The sequence below is a fragment of the Falco punctatus genome (genome assembly GCF_963210335.1).
Source record: "Falco punctatus genome assembly, chromosome: 13".
Lineage (NCBI taxonomy): Eukaryota > Metazoa > Chordata > Aves > Falconiformes > Falconidae > Falco > Falco punctatus.
Genome location: NC_137593.1, coordinates 15,094,576 through 15,117,051, shown reverse-complemented (window position 1 = coordinate 15,117,051; position 22,476 = coordinate 15,094,576). Strand labels below are relative to the sequence as shown.

Sequence of the window (22,476 nt, the reverse complement as noted above, 5' to 3'; positions counted from 1 at the left end):
CAGACTATGGGCTTGCCTAAGGGATAAAGAGATTAACAAAACAGAGAGATCTATCTGCTGTACAAAAATGCATCTGCCAAATCCAAAGTAGATTATAACTTTCTATGGTATTTTCTAATTGCTTAGAATCACAAATTATGCAGAATTATACAGCTAACTCCTGCAGACATTTATATGCTTTCAGAGGACAGAGGCACAGACCGTTCAATTCTTACTCTTCTGCTTGTAATCCAGCATCATCAATGAACAGTAACACTGTCACAGCAATGGCAGTCAAAGAAAATATAAACACATATTGCAGTAATTATTTTATTTTAAATGAAGTTTAGCCTGCTGGCAATTCCCTGAAAGTAAATGCTACTGGAGACTCAGTTATCTTTATCCATCAAGGATGACAACAAAAGTCTACTGGCTGCACTAGTCTGCCTGCCTCAAATCCTGATGTGGGCAGAATCTCTCTATATAAGAAATAAGTGTTTCTGAAACTAATCAAAACTCTGGTCTGTCTGTTGGGAAAAGCACGGGTGACAGATGCATGTAAACACACATCCACTAGAAACTGCACTATAAAACCGCCAACTGTAAAAACTTGTGATAATTATTGGATTTTGTAAAATTTAACAATGTAGCAAAATAAAAAAGATTACCACCTGTTGCCAGTTTAGCTGCTTAGCTTGAAAGCAGACCTTAAGAAAAGTAAATATTGACATGTATACAGCAAAAATACTACGGCAATATTCTGGATAGCTTAATTCCCTTTTAAAGTTAATAAATATCTGTCACCAAACAATTCCAAAAAGTAACCAATCTTTTCAGAAGGCATGCACTCATCATTCAAGATTTTTGCATTGAAAGTTACAAAAAAAATAAAAGCAGAATGCTATTCTGTATGCAAAAACATAACTGCTACCTATCCCAAATTATTCCATAGCTTGCCACGCTGCAGTCACACATTGCAAGTTATACACAAGATATTCATGTTAACTCGTATTTACTGCTTTCACTCATCTTGACAGTGTTGGGGTATTTTTGTGTGTTGACATTACGTGACCTAAAGGATGACGGTCCAGAAGGGAAGCACATCTTACAACTCAAATATATTGGGAATAGAAGGAATAGGAATAGAAGGATGAAGGATTAAAAAACAAACAAAACAAAACAAAAAAAAAAAACCAACACAAAAAAAAACCAAAACACTTTTGTATTCTAAATGCCCCCAAGGACACTAATACCAACTGGAGAACATTAGAAATGTCATGCAAGTGCAATCACTGAAAGACATATATTAAGTTTTTGTATAGGAGATGAGACAATTTTCTATAAATAAATCAAGCAATAACACTTTAATAAGGGTGAAATGGCTCTAAAATCATTACATGAACACAAAATATCCTATTGCTTCTTTCCATTCTTATGGGGTTTTTTCTTCAGTTATTTCACAACTTATTTCACTTCCATATGAAAATAAAGATATTTTAAATGGACTAAAAGCTGCTATAAAAACACCCAAAAATTAGAATGAAACTTTAGTGCATTACTAATGCAACTATGTGACAGTTCATCTCCAACCTGTGTGTGAGAGTACCAAAAGGTGAATTTAAACAAAGCAATGAAATAAATTAAACAAATAAAAGTTGAATAAATTTAACACACACACACAAAAAAAAAAAGAATAAAAACCTGTGGTATGGTAGATGGGATGACAGTGGTCTCAGCAGGGACTGGTGGGACAGGGATCACAGGGACAATGGGAGAAGAGGAAGGAACAGCTTCTGTGGGCTAAAAATTACCAACAAAATGTCAAAAATAACAGCAACTAGAAAAGCATTTTAAAACAAACAAGATTCAAATTTAACAGCTTAAAAAAACCTGAAATAGCATATAAATTTGGAGACTTAATTACAACTGAAAACAAACAGGCACCTTTAATCATGCTGTACATGGCAGTGCATCCTCAGCAACGTGCTAATGTCAAGGAACCCAGAGTAACAAGACATACCGGGATTGCTTATTCATACCAAGTTACTCACCTTGCGGTACAGAATAACGAGCCTTTGGGGTCCAACAGAAAACCTGTTCATGTCAATGGACAGAGTCAGGCTCTTTGTGGGGTGGTTTTACAACAGAAGCCCTTCACCAATATACAACAGTGTGGAAAAGCAGGGAAACAGTGGCTAAAGTTGATACCATTGAACAAAGCCAATATACCTCTTTGATAAAGGGGAAAAACCAGCAATACAGTAAGGTTTCTGAAGTGGGCAAAATCAAAGAAAATATCTTAGTCATATGGGTGGAAGATCCTAAAACTAATGCAATCTACTTCTAAGATCTTCATAGAGGTTTACCATACACATTCAGACTAGTAGAATTTTGGTCTTAGAAATTTTCATTAAAATAATAACCAGGAAAGCTACTGACAAGCTGCAACGGAACAAGATTACAAAGAGCATTTTGAGCAAAACACTGACTCAAGTCATTTGGAGATATCAACGTACTGATTGTCAATGAGCTGTCAGCAACATAAACTACTGGCAACTATCATCAAAATTACAAGCTGAACAGCAGATCAAAGCTCTTGCAACTTAGTTGTTCCAAGACAATCTTGTGATCTTTAAATATAATGAAGCATAATGACAACAGAAAATACTAAATCCTGAAAATGAACCAAAACCCCAGAACATAACAATATTAAACATTATTTTGAAAGTTTGAGATATTTTAAAACACAAAGCAATATGCACCAGTAGCATACGTCAAATTAAAGAGTAAAAGCAAATATTAAAGAAACCTGAAACAGCCCAAGAGCAGCAACCATTATTAAATGCACATACAGTATTTCTACAGGTTTTTACAGCTCAAAGTCAAGGTACCCAAAATGAACAGCTGGTGAAAAATGTTGCAGTTGTTGAACAACGTAAGAACAAGTGAATGTGTTATCTTGAGAGATTATTATTAATGTCATTTAAACATTCTTACATCTACGGACAACAGCACTATCTTTCAAGTGTTAAATAAATGAGAGTGACCGAGACTCTAAATTAGTCTACAAAAATTATAATAAGTATTTTGCAAAGGATGCAGGAAATGGTCAATGCAACAAACCTCCAGTTACTGGAAGAATGATGCAACCTTTAAAGGCCAATCAAATTAAATAGCTTGAGCAATCACTCAGCCCTACAAATGCAAAAAATAAGCCACATCTTCAAGTCTGCCTTGTTCCAAAGCAAGCAGCTTCCCATGTACGTACACAGCAAAAATCCTGTTAACCAAAATTTCAGATATACACATATACACACATGAAGGCTGAAAAGCTAAGCAGTAGCATATCAGAAAAAAAATCCAACTTTACAGTTGCAACTCCTGCAACAACAGAAGGTTGAAAACAAACTGAAGTTATGCTTAGATACTGACCATACCCTTCACTGCCCTTTGACTTAGCAAAATATCTGACCAAGTTTCAGCTGATTTCCTTATGGCCCAAACAATCTGCACCAAACAGCTGCTTGATTTTCCCGCTGCTTTTCTTTTCTCAGTTCAATAATGAACTCCCACATCTTTCTGGGTTTCTCAATCCCAAATGCTTCAAGAAACCCTCCTAACCAGTTCCAATTTTTATCATTATTTTAAAACTGACATTGTTCAATGTGCAACTGTAATTCTTTCAGGTTCCAGTCTCATAAGCTATTAGTACCATCACTGTATTTTCCCTCTGTGCTGTTCATTTAGTATCCACTAACTCTTAAAAGCCACTCCTTGCTCCTCCAATCGTCCTGGAAATGTTCCTGATGAATCTCCTCCGCTACCATGTGGGTGAGGAAAAAGATGACAACACTTGCAAACCCTTTCAAAGAATGTGCAAATCCAAATGGAATACAAGACTGTCTTCACTTGACTATTTCATGGAATACAGTGCAGTGATGCAGGCACTATGGCTACCACCAAGAACGACAATGCAAGAAATTAAAAGATTTTTCATCATCAGTGAAAGATAACCTGGAACTTCCTTATAATGCTAGAACACTAATTTTATTTTAGTATGGCACACAATCAGTCTGAGAATTATTATATGATACAGTATCTGTGACAGCACCTAAATAAGCTCCCAGGAATTTTCAAGAAACATTTGTAACTTTTATGAAATCTCAAAAAATACACTAAAGTATTCTGAAAAACAAAAGCTTATGCTCAAAGTAGCTTTAAATAATGACGTCTGACTAAAGCATTTAATGACCTTGGTTTGAATGGACATGAACTAAAACAAACACACAAAAAAAAGTAGTGGACCAAGTAAAAACTTTGTTTTGAATATATATGAAATATAGCACAGGATTATGACAGACTATTGTATATAGGAATGCATGATTGAACAATAACTCACTTTAACAGAGGCTGTCTGCCTAAATAAACGTGCTAACACCTACAACAAGAAGCCATTCTGTTATAATACTATGATATAACTCAAGTAGTTGGTTTTTTTAAAGCGTAAGGTTGGACTTAAGTATTTATATACAAAAACCTAATCATTAAGAAAAGCTAAGATGATGATACCTTTAAGGGATCAATTACAATGAGTGCTTCCAAACCTAACACCAAGTCCAGATGTTGCAAAAAGGAAAAACACACCCATTTTCTCACATTTAACCAACACACAGTGACTCCTTCTGTGAGCAAATACCAACTAACCTGAAATTAAATCATGGCACCATACACATCCTGAAGCAGATCAACTAAAACAGCCAATTCCATAATGCTACTCTTTATGAAGACTAAAGGATACATTTTGGAGAACAAGTAATCAAAGCAGACTTTCCTCATTTTTAAGAAATTACTGTAAAAAACCCACACTGTATACAGTGTAACAATCTTAATGGGAAAACACTGAGCACAAGTATTTCTTTGCCAGCCCAATTTAAATTATTGCTACTTTGAATACTAACAATAAAATACAAAATAAAGTTACAAAGTTGCTAGAAACAGCAGGGGTAAAACTACAGAAAGAAAAAAAAAGCGTGACATATTTCTACAGTTTGCATCAAAAATGCTCATCTATAAGTACTTAGTGCAATACATACCTTTTCTAAAGAACAATTAGAACATGAGCCATCAGACACCCAACCACTAGCAGCTTTTACTTTTGCTGTGCTTTTTGTAGGACTCTTTTTTACACTATCACGTAGGTTTATAAATTTTCCTCTGTGTTTGGAAGACACTGGCAGCGTGGATGAACTAAAAGATGTATGAATGCTCAGTGCCTGCTGCTGATGCCGGAAAGGCTGCTTTGGCTGCATATGAAGATTTTGACGTATTTCCATTCTTGGGCTCCTCGTTAAATCAGTGAGCTTGAGCGTTCCCATTTCACCATCATCTGTAGCACCACAGTAATTGTAGTTGTGATAGTGAGTAGCCATGAAACTAGCAACACGAATAGTCCTTTTTGCAAAAAAAATGTAGAGAAAATAAAACAAAATATCGCTTCCTGAGAAAGTTAAAAATATGATTGTTTTCTAGAGTATGGTCATCAGAAGAAACACTAAATGCTCTTTTAGCTAGTACTGCATGTTGTGTACTCTCTCACTCTATTTAAAGAGCACCATTGAACCACCACACAAGAGTCAATTTGCTGGGCATAAATAATCAATGCAATGCACAAATTATTGAATAGATGGCAAAAGTCATCTGACTATTTATTAAGAAGCAGCTATGAAAGGTTACAGTTATTTTCTTTCTCCCATAAGTTCCTACTATCCTTAAACTTTGTTGTCTTTTACCACCTCAGAACTTCTCCAAGATTTACTTCTAGAAAATTTTAAAATTCCTCTAACTGTTCTGAACACTTTATGGGGGCTGAAAACTAATGAATTTAAAGAAGCTTATGATGGAAAATATATGAATTGTGAACGGGCAGACACATTGTACAAGATTTCAACATGAAACTTCCATCAAAGGAAACAGATTTGTTCAAATCATAACAAGAATTACTTTGTGTTAATAATTTTATGAGCTGCATTTCCATGAAATATAGCAGCACTGTAAGACCACAATTTTAAGGTGTATATTGTTTAAATTAAGACTTTTTTTAAAAAAGTTATTAAACAAATATGGAATTCTTCATTTTATTCACTCAGATTTGAATGCCAAGGATGCATGATCTATATATTACAATTTACCCCAATTTTCATAACAAAAAAAGCTCCAAAACAACTCCTAGCACGACCCCCAAGGAAAAAGTACAGAATGAGGAGCTAACTTGATTTAGTTGTGCTGTTGAATATTTAACTTTACTAGCCAATTTTAAAGTAATCATTCTAAAAGTAGGTAAGGATCAGAAGTTAATTTCCCAGAGTCTACATGAAATTTGACAGCTAAACAGAGACACCTATATTCCTAGCCTTACAGAAGGAAGGTGCAGGATTATGTCAGTGGTCACGCAGTCTTGTCGACAGCAGACACACAACCAGCATTTGCAGCTCTGGGCCAGCCACAGCACGCACCATCTGCCTCTTGCCTCATGGGTCTGTTCTCGGAATATGCTGTGAATCTGAATATCTGGTGCTGGGTATGATAAGAATGAAGGACATCAGCACATAGGAAACAAAGCTTGATTAGCTCAGCTGTACTGTATTTTGATAAATAGCGAGATTTCATCAGTTCATAGCATTAAAACATGATTATTCTCCCTCTCACTGTACACCTTCGTACCGCAAATCTGAGTATCTGAGTCAGCATGAGTTTTACACACAGACTAAAAAACTAGGAATACAGACCTAAGTCCACACATTTCCAGTTATTTTTATAGCATTGATATTAAGAGATAAATAGGAACTGACAGATCCTCCTCTAATCACCAAGAGCTGCCATGTCTCATCTTCTACTCAGAATGGACATAATCAAGAACCACATAACATATCATTAATGCAATATTCAGAAATGGAGAGACAGAAAGGTTTCTGGCCAGTGACAGGGAGCTGTAAATACATTGGTCATAGAAACATTCACAGACTTGCACACACATATGGTAGGTATGTCTTTTGCCTTCAAAGTATCAGGGAGCTGGAGGACTGTGCCCCACTAACAGAGATGGGCAGATGCACCCAGGTTGCTCTGTTCTGGACAACCTAAGAACCTCTCAATTTTGTTATTGAAGGGCAGAGGCAGAGAAGAAGATATGCATGTTGTGAATGTGCCTATGGGTAAACAGTTCAAAACCAGTACATCACAACTAACTTTTTCCCCTTCGAGAATTTTCCACAGATGCATCAATACTGAGTAACCCTGGGGCACATTCCCCAGCCTGCAGGGATTATCTGGACTGAAGTTTCTTGTGTGGAAGCCTCTGTATCTGTATCCTCTTTGGCAATAGTGTGCCAAATGGCTGCTTTTGTAGACCATAAATAAAGATTATTTTCCTCAAAGATGTTATCAGGATTGCTTGAGGTTTAGCAGGCTGCATTCATACCACCCATTTTACTTGCATATCAGTACTCTCTATTTTCTAACCCAGCATGACATTGTCTAATTACAAAAATGTAGAAAGGAAGAAACAAGAGGTTTGGGGTATAAGGCTTTTCTCTTGCATACGTAATAAATCCCAAAATAGGTGATGTTCCAGATTCAAAAGGAACATCTTATTCCTGGAGGCATCAACTTTATTGAAAACACATAGACCAAGCTGCCTCTCAAAAAAAACAAACAAACAAACAAACAAAACCAGCTTTGAAGCATAACGTGAGGGCAAGGGGAGGAGAAACTGGACATGATATTCTTGGAAACCCAGTTGTCTGGCTTCCTATATTCTCCCCCAAATAAGAAAGGGGAAGACACAAGGCAAAAGATGAGACGAAGGAATTCACATTGCTCCAGTGTGCTTTCAGACATGCTGACTTCAGTGGCAAAAGAACAAAGATTATGTGGCAGATAACGGTAACAGCACAAGGTTTTTTACTCGAAGTCTTCATGCCTTTGGTCCCTGAGATGGTATCAATAAGTTATCAATAATTAAAAGAAAAAAAAAAATTGAAAGCACTTGTAGTTCCAAGAGCAACAGTCCAAACACCAAAACACAGCCAAGGAACAAGAGGTACAGGCAGAATGCCCAACGCATCCAGGGCTGCACGGTGTGCCACAGCTTTCTCCAGTAAAAACAAGCTTTGGCCGCATTGAAATCTAGTGTTATGCAAGTATGAAAGTGAATGTAGCATGTTGGTAAAAACACATGGGAAGAGGAGGAAAGGAATATATAATCAAAGTGCAGTAAGGCTTATCTAAAACAGTCATGGTATAAACAAAATTGAAACAGGAAAAAAAAAAAGGAAAAAATAGAGAAGGCAAGAAGAATGCTATTGAAAGAGATTAATCAGATATTTGATAGTCACAAAGATCATTTTGCCCAATTATATTCACACATGTGAGGTAAGGCAGAGCATGCCTTGCAGTCACACTGGCAGAAGGAAAAAAAAGCAGCTCTGGTGAAGCAGTGGGACATATGCATAATTCAAAGCAAGAAAAAGCAATTATGTAACTAAAGCTGCACAGGTTTGGCAGATCATCTTTTGACTGCAGAAAGGCTGAACCTGCAAGTGTTCTCTGCAGACTGTATTAATTACTATCATGAACTACTCTAATATCAAGTGCTAAGTGATTTTTCATAACCAGACGGGGTTCAGGAAAGGGTTGTGTTTTTGTATTACATATCAACTCCGAACAATTAGTTGCTAACACAAAGCTGAATCATCAATATTTCATTCCTTTAAATTACCACATCAAATGTACAGTGCACACTTTGCAGCAATCTGTTGAAGTGCCAGTAATCTTTCACAAGTAGTATTTCTTCAAGAATTTTTTCTTTGCACATTCTCTAACACCTACTCAATAGCTGGGTAACAACAATACCTGTGGAAAGTGCAAATAGTACTAATATTTGACCAGCAATGTCTACTGCAAAGGTCTTTCTCAAAGCTTCAATAACCAACTTTCATTACTTCAAAAAGCAATTCAGCTGGGAGAATCCTCCCAAAATAATTCTGTACTTAACCCTTTCCTTCGCCTTCAAGCAGATACCACAAAATCAGCAACTTCTGCTAATATGACTTGACTGAAGAAAACAAGCCCATATTCATTAACTCTTCTTGAAAGTAGGAAATATCTTCCAAAGTGAATAAAATTTTAACAGTAATAAGAAACAATTTTGATTCAATACCTAGTGACAAAGCTGAATGTAAAAGACACATTTTCTTTCTAGAGATAAATAACTTAAGGTCTGACAGTGTAGTTTTTCTATATTTTCACTGAACATCCTGGAATGCCACAGGATGTCTCACTAGTGAAGTCTTTTTTTTTAAGAATTTTGCATCCATCTTCCTCAAAATCACAAGTCAATAATCATCTAACCATACCTTTGGGGATTTATAGGCTGTTTGGTGAGTCCAATTGTGGTAAGAATAAAGCATAACAGCCAGCCATCCTATTTCATAATCCGTGTTAGCCGTATGCTGCCCAGAGCATCTAAATCTGAGCATACAGCTGGCATAGACACTGACACACATCTCTGCCATATTCCTCCTTAAGTCCATCCTGTGGCCTGGGCTGGTCCTTAGTACCACGAAGTCTGTGACTTGAGTTGTTAAGCAAGAAATTTAAGACATGCACATTTTTCCTGAGTGTATTTCTCCAGGACTTTAAACAAAATATAGCATCAAAGGCAGCTGGAAAAAAAAACATACCGCAAGTACACCACCAGAACAAAGTTTTACAGAAATCAAATAAAAATTTTTCAAGTTTTGCAACAGCGGGGGGGGGGGGGGGGGGGGGAGTACAGAACTATCTGAACAGAAGCAATCAGTATTGACTTGAAATCCCAAACAACATTCATATATCAAAACAGTGCATAACACAATCAGACATGCTAATATGCTGCACATTTCTGAATTTTGAGAACTGCAAAGATAGAAGACCCAGCTCTACCCAGGCATGAGTACTGCCACTGGTGATGAGCTAATCCAGAGGTTAAAATATGCCAAATACAGAGGATGGGAAGCAAAACCACCAAAAAGGAGAATACCAAGAATACAAGTACGACTCAAGATTTTCCCTCTCTATAAGTTGTTTTTTTTTTTCATGTGAGAAGGTTCTCTCTTATCAGCAGACCATTACTTTGCTTTAAAGATGTGCTTCACACCCAATGAACTCAAACTCACTTGTCCACCTCGCTCAACATGTCAGTAGAGTAACTCTCCAGTTTTGATATGGACATAATATCTGACGATTTCATAGACAGTGGCTAAAACCCAAATTATTTAAAATACATGAACTTTTTCAGCTTTCTAAGCACTCATGCTTACAAATGTTACCACAATGTTTCTATCACATATACTGGGGGGGGGGAGGGGGCGCAGATCGTCCTATCCAAGTCAGCATACTCTATATTGTTTTCTAACAGTAAACTGATTTACTGCAAACAAAACCTTAAAAGAGACTGGCTAGGGTAAATGAGAAGCGTAATTATGATGACCTCAATAAATGTGTGGTTACAATTAAGCCTGCCTACCATTCTGCGCTGATCTGAGCAGCAAGAACTTTTGGCTTCAGAACTTTTGGATTTCTAACCCCCCTACCCCTTTAAGGGCTCTCTCCCTGTTCATTGCAATGATGGATCAAAAAAAATTCCCATGGTCTCCCAAAGATGAAGGAATAAAAATACCTAGATCTCCACTCAGATGCTATCCAGGTCTCTCCAAGGAGAGTTTGAACAGAAAGCACAGAAACAAAGTAGCTGAGCCTGAAGCTTGTCAGGGTATGTCTACATGAAGATGGGTAGCTTAGTACCTAACAGTTTTACTAAGAAATTTTGAGGACTGGCGAACTATCTTGGAGCTGTAACATCAGTACATGTAAAAACTGTAACAAAAATAGGAAAGTTTTTCTGGATGCCAGGAAGGAAAATGTTTCTCACCCAGCCCTTGTAGATTAAAGGGACTAGTGTGAAAGCCTGTGACTTGACTTTAGATCTCACTTTTTTCAGAGTAACCCATGTCTCTTGCTCTTGAAAGTCTCATCCATGCAAGTACTCTATTTTCGTGAAGACACACAGCTAGCATGCTAGCTATGTCCAAACTGTAGGGGTTATCTGGTTGTTTGTTGGTGGTTTTGTTTTGTTTTTAACTCAGTCAACAAATTGATTCTCTAACCTAGTTTCTTCCTCAAACCCCACAGCATTTTAGAATGAACTCAAATGAACTTAAAACTCTGAACTTAAATAAATAGCTTTGAAGGGGAAAAACAGTGACAACCAGAATATCAGTAAAATCACAGACGGTGATGATGACCTGAACTGATTTTAAGACAAATATGCAATTAATTCACTGTCAACTCTTCATTGTAATCTTCATCTACAAAAACAACTCAGCGAGGAACAATTTGCACCATGATTACCCAAGCAGAAGTAAAGTAGCAAAGGCAGTGACAGAAACACTCTTACTTGCTGAGGCCTAGTAAACTATTTTTTAGTGAGACAATTTTAAAAAAAAAGGAATGCTATAACTCTAAGTAATAATATAGGACAGACTGCCCAGCCATTTGTGGGATAAAGTTCTACTCTGTAGCAAAAGTAAAGTTTTGTATATGAGATAAATGGACACTCATAAAGCAGAAACGAGGAACTTGGAACTACAAAACTGTCACCAGTACTCTCACACAGTACCTAGTAGCTGTTTGGTTAGTCAAACATTCAGGTGCTAAGAATCTCATTCAAATATGAACAATAGTCTCAACAGAACAACATTTCCAGCACCCAACCTGTCCTCTCTGTTAGGATCTAAAAACAGACCCGTACAGACTTAACATCACAGAAAGTTTCACGCAAAGGAAACCATCACTGTCCACTTATGTCTAGTATTCAGAAAGATTTACTTAGCTCTAATTAATTTCTCCTGCCAAATCTCTCAGGGGCTGCTTAAATGATTGAATCTCAGTCATATTCCAAATCCATAATATACAAGATGTACACAAAGTTAATCCTGGTTTTAATAAAGGTAATTGGTGACTTTTGTTTTTTTAATACTAAACAAATGTCTAGCACTGAACCCTATGCAGCAGGTTAGTCATCTGTATTCACCCAGCAACCTGGCACTCTAAGCTCAAAACAGACAAGGCTCCTCATTTAGGTTCATAAGTGCTATTGAGAATGAATTTAAAGCATTTAATTTGCAACTTAAAGCAAGGTCTAGAAAGCTCCGTTTAAATAACATCAGCCTTAAGAACAGTAGCTTTCGTTATAATGCTAAATAGTCCACAAAGAAACTGATGTCAGTTTGCAACATCAGAAAGAGAGCAGCCAAAGAGAAAATGTGTTCTAAGACTTTATTATAGAAAAATAATGTCAGCTGTAGGGTGTCAATATTTAGGTTTTGACACTCACAGTAGAAAGCGAATGCTGTAATAGAAAACCGAGACATGATAGACACTGTTCACTGCTGAGAACACCACTAAATCAAAATACAATAATAAAGCTTGGATAGTGTTTACCTGCTTTAATAGATATGACACTTCATGTAAGCTCTCAAATACATAATTTTCCATCATTTGTAAACTATTCAGGGAATAATTAAACCCTCTGAGACAGCACACTTACTTTGTTCTTTATAATTCATGCAAATAGCAAAGATGTCCTACATCTATCTATCTTTGATACTACAAAATGATCTCTCTCAATACTAGAAATGCATCAGTTAACTCTCAAAACTACAGCACTACTCTCCTCCAAAATTTTTTGGTTGAGGTTTTCGAGTCAATCTATAAAAAGAGTTTTATAAAATATGGGAGTGAGGCATGTGTATCATCTTATCTAAAGCATGATCTGTTTTTTCTTCAGGCTAAGAAACATTCAGGTTCACCTACTTATAGCGCCCTCAAAGTACTTAAGGTACAGTCTTAAAACAACGACTAACAAAGTGATCTGAACAAAGTCAGTGAATTGAAGCTAGAGCTTCCAATTCTAAGACAAGTAGTTATTATTGACAATTGTATTATTCTGTGAACAATCTGTTGTTATCTGTCAAAAAATCTCTTTATAAAAATGAACAAGTTTGCCCTGAAGCATTTGAGTATGAGCAGAAAGTCATTTTCCTCACACATTAATGAACAGCAAGCAAACCAAAAAAAAAGAGACAAGAAAAACCATTTATAACAACCCATTAATTAAAATCCATTAGCTTTTCCAGGTCATGCTACAAGATTTTGGAAAATTCATGATTTTATTTACACATACAGTGGCTTTATACTAAAGCCACTCCATACTTCATTGACAAAAGGCTTCATACACATAAGTGGCATTAGCATTTTATCTTTACACATGCTGAATTCTTCCCAAACATATAATATTACTTTCACTACTGTTTTGATAGCTTTATATTGCTATCCAGATGCTTTGCCTTCTCATTGCTCAGAGCTAAGGCTAAAATCTTTACCATGCAATTACTAGCTAGGTACCTCATCTGATTTTATTCGTTCTTACACCATGGAAACACTGGAAGTTCCTCAGACTTGCTTCCATGACAACATGGAGTTATAACACAATCTCAAAATAAGTACCATTATACAACACATCCAGGCTCTACAATGAGTCATAGGAGCCCTGCAACATTTCAGCAAAATAGGCATCTCTTCCGTAGTGTCAAATGTTCATTGTCTTCAGCAAATTAAAATACTACGGAAGTTTTAACAGATTTAATGCCTAGCATTACTTGAGCAAACTTTCACTCCACAAGTAAATAAAGAATTATTTTTTTCTTACAATGCTGTTTGACAAAAATTTCTAAAGATTCTGGCACTTTTCAGTATAGCTTAGGAAAGAATACAGCCTTATACAACCTCGCAATGGGAAGACAAACATTTATATATACTTTTTAAGTTTACAGTGTTGACTAAAAACAGTGTGTTTTCAAAAAAAAGGTTTACAGATAAACTGATTTTTTGTCCATAATCATCCATAGGCATTTTACCTGGATTTCAGCTTAATTGCACCAGAGAAACACAAGTTAGATTTGATCAGTTTATGATCAATGCTGGACAAACACAGCTACGGTGCACCCGCACCCAGCGCAGAAGGTGCTTAACCTCTCAAGCGGAGCAGGAAAGCCAAGTCCTGTGGCGCTCCATACAAAGCAGCCTGTCTCATGAACCAGAACTAGGGCAAGTCAGCTAAAACTGGAACTGAAATGGAGCTAAGCCCTCATGTATCCAAACTGAGTGCAGAAGTCATTTCAATAGTTCCCTGCAGTTTCTGTGAGGACTCCCCTGTTCAGGACAAAGACAGAGGGGCCAGAGGATGAGGTTCAGCCCTAAGATCAGGTGGTAAAATGCCTCTGGGAAGAAGACTCTGCAGTGACAACCACATGGCTCTGCAGAAGTCAGCTCTAACATGCAAGATCTGCCATTCCGTATCAGTGGCAGTAAAGACCTGGGATGTCAGAAAGCCAACATTTTGTGTTGGTAACATGCTGTCCAAAACGTCCAGCAGCCGTATTTTGTGCGGCACATCCTCACCTCACTTACTTTGGATAAAAGAAACATTACCTATACTGACCCGAAAGAAGTGGGTAGCGATAAATATTACAAGAAGTAGCTTAAGTTTTTCAGAATACTTTAAAATATATGAAACAATGTAACCTTTTCTTAAATTATGACTTCAATCCCATTAATTTTTTTTGGTTTAACTGTGACAGAATACTAGTTTACACAATCATTTTTGCCATTTTCCATTTAGTTTAGATAATTAAAATGCCTAATCCACAATAAAATGTTTGAAGTCTTTAGGATACAAATATTTAAATTCTTCACTACAAAAAAAATCATAGGAAGAGCTAAGACAAGGGTTCTGACTTCTGAATTTACAATTCAGGAAAAACAAAACAGGATTAATCAGACCCTCAAGACTACAAGCTACTTCAAGAATCTTGCAGTTTTATTTTACACAATCACTATCTAACGCCAGCTATACTAAAAAACACAATTCTATTAATGATTCAAGCCCTTAAACATTCAGAAGACATCAATAAAATATTTGGATATTAAACAGTTCAAAGGAAAAAAGAAGTGAGGTCACAGCCTGCATTTATTTATGTCCCTACCACAATTATTCAAAAGCCGCTTCCTTCATTCTTACATTCTCAGAACAACAAGAGGCCTAAATGCACTTTCAGCCAACACTTTTATAACAGTGGTCAGGCTATGGGTGAAGTTCTGGGTTTCAGGCTGACTTTGATGTATGAGGTTCAAGTTTCCACTTCCCAGGCCAGTGTCCCACCACCTTCTCACACAGACTGCCCCACAGCCCTGGCCCAGCCCCTGTCTGCCTTCAGGCAGAAATGAACTAAAACAAAATAGGGCCAACACCATCACAAAAGACTACTCTGACTCTTCAGTTCAAGTAAAGGCTATTTCCTTAAAAAACTACCTGAATTCTGTTTCCAGCACTGTTTTGCATAAAAAAAAAAAAAAATACCTTCGAACAGAATCCAAGAACAGCTCCCATAACCCTGACCCTCCTCCACTCACTCACTAGGCTGCAAACAAGCAGAAGCTGTTCTTTCACTGTTGAATCCTTGCCACCACAAGAAGGCTGGCCAAGTCCATGAAAACTCATGGACTCACGGTTATTAAACACATAAGTCACCCCCAGCTCTTGGGAGTCCCTACACAGGAACAGGCAGAAAGCTCTGAAAACCCTCAGAGGAAACATCATTCCTCTTTCTCCTGGGTTTATACTCTCCCCTAACCCTCTGCTCTGGCTGCCGCTGGAAGCAGGGGACCAGCTTGACGGACATCCTAATATTTTTCTTTTGCAGTTTTTCTTTTCCAGCAAGCAAAAACATCAGTAGGAAATGGTATTTTACAGTACGTTCTACTTCATCTGATTACGGTTGCTGAACTTGAACGACTAACATCGATAAAACTTGAGAAGCACAACTTTGGTAAAAGTGAGCAGATAAAGAAACAGGGGTGAAATAAAAAAAATTAACACTGGAAACTATGAAAGAAGAAAGTGGACTAATGGATATGTAAAAACAAAATATTAAGTGGTAATGCTATAAATAGATAACTACTTCATTGTTTTAAATTTAAAGAACCAGAAAACAAAATGTGTCCTTTATGCTGGTTACTGAAGGTCAAACCCAAATTAGCAGCTATCAAATACATTTTCCAACTCCTGCACTGCAAGAAATTAGCTACAAGTAATGACGTACGGTATAAAAACACCAGACAAAAACCAACATGCCAGCACTCCTGCCACCTCCCAATTACATATCTACTGTACTTAGAAGGCAGCATAGGAAGACACAATGAAATGTTTCTAATTTAGACATGTTTAAGGACAAAGTAGAATTCACCTGTTACTTGTTTCCTTAATCACATTCCCTGAAACCAAGCTGACCAAGTAGTCCTCTCAGATACATTTCAAGACTAATTCCTGCCACTCTGATCATCTCATGACTGATGCATCACTCAGGGGATGAATCTATCAAATAGCATTTTCTTAGGAGACTTGCAGATTTCTAGGTCAAATGATCATGACGGCTGAGTGACACACAAAGGCCAGAAACTGAGATGCAGTTCCCCACATTTAACTCACCTTATTGCCAAGCTTTAGAACATCCTCTAAAAATTTATCCAGGTTTTTTTTCCTAGTGTAATTTGTTCAGAAACATCAAATGACACAATGCACTAGAGACACAAATAAGTTATTCTGATAGTTCATGTCCCTCTCCATTAAAAAAATGCACTCCACACAAACAGTAAAAACTGCCATACTAGATGAGAGGAAAGGCACCACTGGTCAAGAGTCTTACTAATAGCAGAAACTGACAGTCGGCCAGTAGGAGTTAGACATATGCCCAGTAATTCTTCCAGAAAACCATCTCTGAATCTGACACTCAAGGTCTTCCTGAACCACTGTCTGTAACAGCCACCTGCCCTTTGCAAATCCATGTAACTCCTTTTAGACATCATTCTCTTTTTGAACCTTCTCTTCTCCAGAGCATTGTGGCAGTGACTTTCACAATTTTAGCAGAAGTTTTACAGGACAGCTGTGACACATTTAAAATTAGAGAACTATTGAATCATTTCTATTTGAGAACCTGTCTAATTTCATTTTTTCTAAGTCTTTATCATATTCTCCCTCAGGGTTTTTATTGTGTTATTTTTAAATTAACTGTCCCTATAGATAACTAGATTCTTTTTAACACTTCACTACTCTTTTCCTTGTTACTTATGCTATATCCTTTCTAAGACAAGGCAAACAGAACCCCACAGAAAATTCAAAATACAGATACACAAGAAATATACTCAATGTCATGTTCTGTGTTCCTCTCTACTACTTCTTTAGTAATACCTGACATTTCATTTACCCTTTTTTCACTATTGCAGAGCACTAAGGTGACATTTTCAGAGAACCATCAGTGACAAATCCGAAGTCTCTTTCTGGAATAGAAATACTTCATTTGTAACCTATCACTATATGTACACACATGGAATTAACCTTCTAAGCCTGTTGCTTACTCACTGCTGTACAATGAATGTTGCCAGCTATTTTCCTGCCCATTCACTTTAATCTACTATTCTCTGTAGCCAGTCTAGCTAACCTGAAAATAGAAATAATTTTAAAAAAATAAAAATCAGTCCTATGACTCCACCTCATAGCTTCTCCTTCCCACCCCAATCATTCACAAACACAACCTTATGGGAATCCAGTCCAAGTTGAATGGACCTGTTTTAATCAATTCAAAGATCTACAAACATCCTTCCCCTGTATCTCAAGGCACCATTCATTTTAAACAGCCGTTGATCCAAGAACCATTATTTTCAAATACTTTTGTAATTATAATGACCTGATGACCACGTGTTCCCACATAGAATTTTATCTACATGTTCCCTCTTTTCAAAGAAGCCTGGCAAATCTGCTAGTCCTTATTTTCCCCTTACAAAGACAAGCTGACTTATCTTCAAAATATCTGCTTATCCATCTCTTAATTCTTTTTTAATAATAAAGAATTTCTCAAAGTTTATACAATAAGTCAAGCCTGCTCAGCTGTAGTCTCAGCATACAGCTTAGCGCTTTTTAGAAAGGGCATAATATTTCTCTTCACACAAACACACACCCTTCCCATTTTTATTCTAGGAACACACAGAGAGTTCAAACAAAAAAAGTCACACACATCACTGCCAGTTCAGCCATATTAAACACAGGTTCCTTAAGAAATTCTAAATAAATGTCATCTCCTTTTGATCACCTGTGCCTCAACACATTGATTTAAATTCTCTTCTATTGGCACCTGACTCATATTTAATACAGTAAACTCAGTCATAGGAACTACTCCAACCTCAAAAGTGGGCCAGCCCTAGCTGGTTTTTCGCTTGGAGATAGGCAGGTATCTACTTTAGCGTTCCACACTTATCTGGGAATATAGTCTTAGGTCTGTATTATCACCATCTTGATCAGCAGGCAATTTACATACTACTTGATTTAGCATCTAACTACTGAAGTGCTGCTCTGTAATGAGGCTTAAAGTGCTCAAATTCTAAAAAGCTGTACGCAGAATTTTCCCCCACACTGTTAATCTTTTTAAAAAAGTAACAAAAATTAGAGTAAAAATAAAAAATTAAAAGCAGTAGTAAAGAGATGTAATAAAAGGGTTTTCAAAAAAATATAAACTGTTTTGCAGCAGTTTACAGCTTCCAAATAGCTATTTAAAGTCATTATATATTGAATCACAGATTCTGTGATGTATTTTGACATTTTCAAGTACAAATTGTATTTGTCATTCTGCTTCTTACATAGGAAATACTAATTTATTACCCTGGTTTGGCAATCACATCGTGTCCCACTATGCTTTTAAAATGCTTATAATATTAATATCACTCTTTAGAATTAAGTTTTCTATGTAAATTTGTTTAGCTTCAGTTGTGTGACTTGGAAAACAGATGCATTTTTCTACTAAATAAACAGGCTTTCTGGTTTCCAAAATCTATCCCTATATATTTATAGTCTGTGACTAAATCATCTCCTGACTTCCCTCTGGATGAACTAAACAGAGCTTCTTAAATTTCTCATTTTAAAGCAGGTCTTCCTGAACACAGCCTACAGGTATAATCCTGTTTCTGAACACTCCCAGTTTATCAGGATCTCTTTTCAGGCCAGGATTTCAGACCAGAGACTGTACATATTACAGACAGAATCCAGAATTCCTTCTCTCTCCTTCTCCAAAGGGAAAGCTGACTTCCTTCCCACCTGCTACATCACACTATGTAGTCATATACAGTTAGTGATCTATGAAAAACAACTAAAATTTACTTACTAAATCAAATTTGCTTTGAAGTACAACTGTACACTACAAGCACAAGAAATCTTTGCTCTCTACTCTGTTATGAAAACCAAACACTGTTACCTGGGAGGCACATAACAGGGGCTGCTCGACTAACTTCTACAGGCATTGGTCTCGCCAAAAGAATTTTAAATAAGCAAATATACACACTGTGAGGCAGCGCTGATAAAGAGAATAAAGGAAGAGAGGCTAGAAGACGGCTCCATAACATTCCCATGGTATGGCAGTTTCCAGCAAATACCACATAAAACAGTGGGAAAAAATTGAAGATTCCATGGTCAAAGAAAAATCCTGCACTATACCTGCCTCCCATAAAATACCTGAAGTCATTTTAGAAGAACAACACAATTACATAGACACTAGTCTCCAATAACAATAATACTAACTTCCACACAGTTTAAAAAACAATAGTAACTTAAAAATTCTTACGCCGATTATAAAAACATTAAAAAAAATGAACAAGCATTTCTATTTTAGCAGTGTCCTGGTAAAATTTGAACTATTGTCTCCTGGACCTTTCATCATTTCTATGAAAAATATGGAGAAGGTGATCTGGTTTTATTTCAATCATTGCTTAGATGTATCTTTACACAAAACAAACTGTTGCAAGGAACTAGAATATGCATTGGAAACCGTTTAATGGAACAAAAGACTGAAAATTCATAAATACCAAGATCAGCTTAGAAGAGAGACAAAATTAGTCATAAATGTCTGTTATCTGTCTGGAGAACACATCAGCTCAACTATATCCTAATGTGCAGCTAAAAACAAAAAAATTATGAAGAGCAGTAAATGCACAACAGAAACAAGCTGTAGAGCAAGCCTGATATATTAGAGAAATTGGTTACAGGCAGCGAGATGAAATTCAATACTGACAACTGAAGTCACATGGAATAGCAATAAACAGCACAGAGACACCCTGAGGAATATCAAACTGGAAAACATGTCCAGTAGTGCTTTAGTTGGTAGCAAAGATTTTTCTGAATTATCAAAGATAGACACAGAAAGGAATCCTTGCTTTACATTGCAGTCCTTCAGAGTGCTTTTTTGATACTGTCTGAGCCTTGTATGTGTATGTGTGCACAAAAACCTGGTACATGGAAGGAAGCCTTAAGTCTTTCAAAAAAGCAAGTGACAGAACTGTACAAGCTTTGGGATTCCTTTTGGGATTTGGACACAAGTTTTTCAGGGGATAAAACAACCACATGGTCATGACACGAGATGACCTTAAGGAGAAAAAAAAAAAAAAAAGAGAAAGAAAGAAAAAAAAAAAAAAAAAAGAGGATCGATCACAGTCCACCAAAACAAGTACCTCTTCCTACCCCACCTCCCCAAACAAAAATGTGTTACAATGCCTGTCAGTGTGGAACAGGTGGCTTCTACACAGCAGAAGATAAGAACCAGCCATCTTGGTCAAGTGGAGGTTAGAACATAACTTTAACAACTTAACATCTACTCTAGCAGCAGCTTCCAGTAGGTAACATTTGTAAAACATGAATGAGGTACAGGGAATGTATGCAGCTGAGGAGAGTCAGGAAGCACCACTGGGCTTGCTGTTCAAGCAGTTCCTGCAATAAACTCAAGCTGGTAGCTAGAGGTGACTGCTTGAAGTGGCCAGTGATGATGCCAAGTAAACAAAGCTGGAGTTTAAAAGATACTGCAACTTTCCAAGTATATCAAAAAGTAAACAACTTTTTAATTTTTGGTCATGACTGACTACTTTCACAGAGAATACTGACCTAATTAATTTTGAATGGTATAGAAATGACTGTTGCTAATGCTACTTTGGGCAATACCAGAAAAGTCCGCTCCTCAAAAGGTATATTCAGGATTCAGGGAAGACTCAGCAGGCAGTGGTAGTATTAACAAGTCAGTCTCAGTACTGAATTTGGCCTCTGTATTACAGTTTTCTGAGCTTTCCTGACAGATGACCCAAGGTTACTAGTCTTTAATGTGAAGCAGGAATGCTCCTGTCTCTTTTGTAAGGAAGAAAATGGAGGGGCTGAATGTGCTGGCTTAACATGAACATGACATCTGACAAGGCGCATATACTCTTCTCAAAGTTCACTATGTATTTGATACTATTGTTGTTGTTGTTTATGTCCCTGAGACCAGCATTGCAACTATGGTGCCCTTTTAGACTTCTACCTGCTAGAATTTCATTACTGCACTTAGTTAGCAAAGCATCTGTTGCAGGAATAGTCCCAACTGATCAGAAGGATTACTCCTGTCGTCTAACTGGAGAAACCTTTAAGCATTCCTGAAATCGTATTACAGAACTATGCAATCATCACTTGAATTAAATTCAGGAAGGCACATTAGAAATAGCATTAAAGGAAATATCCTTCCTCAAGGGAAGAAAGCATCCACTGGGACCCATCTGTTACAGAGCCATTACATGATAAGCAAAGTGTGAATGATGCGGTTACACTAATAAACAGGGATGAGGTACTTCATTTTAATTGCACAAGATGCATCAGATGAAGAGGCGGATGTTTTCCTGACATTTTCATCTTTTATGGATCTGCCAAAGTAATACAAAACATGAACTGTACTGGAAATGCTTCACAATATGCTTGTGCTTGAAGTTCAGCAAACACTACCATGTCAAACATTAGCTTGAACTCACTCCCAGGGAGAATAGTGAAAGACACATTTTTCACTCAGACTGTCATGCCCCTGAGATGGCAGAAGTGTGCATAGCCCAAACAGGCAGGCCTGGTCAAAAAGAGTTCATGCCTCGCAAAGACATCTTTTATAAACGAATCTACAGATACACACATCTGGCATTTTAAACAGCTCCAAAATGCATGCTTGCTCCCATGCACTAAAATACTCGGAAGGCTGGCTCAGTGGCAACATGTAAGCAACAACAATACACTGCACTATGTAGGTCTCAAAATGTACCAATAGAATAAAGAGAATGGGTCTCAAGAGATGGTAGAATAATATATATGAAATAGGAATCACTAGTGATATTATGTGACAGTTAAAAAAAAAAAAAATCACACTATGAAACTCAGATGAGGATAGGGAAGGAACAGAGAAATACAAATTACTTATCAGGGTAAAGAAAAAAAAACAAATAAGAAGGAAACAAAGA

General features: G+C 36.9%; 1 protein-coding gene across 11 annotated transcripts in view; it reads right to left on the bottom strand.

Moving 5' to 3' along the window:
• The window catches only part of DLG1 (discs large MAGUK scaffold protein 1), a 176,252-nt gene that overhangs the window by 65,304 nt on the left and 88,472 nt on the right, over positions 1-22,476 (bottom strand). For 7 of the 11 annotated variants that reach the window (XM_080410103.1, XM_080410105.1, XM_080410098.1 and 4 more), the window contains one exon: positions 1,681-1,779. The exons of the other annotated variants lie outside the window; for them this stretch is intronic. In XM_080410103.1, the coding sequence (XP_080266229.1) occupies positions 1,681-1,779 (99 nt within the window). The remainder of the gene's footprint in view (positions 1-1,680; positions 1,780-22,476) is intronic. 11 annotated transcript variants of the gene reach the window in all.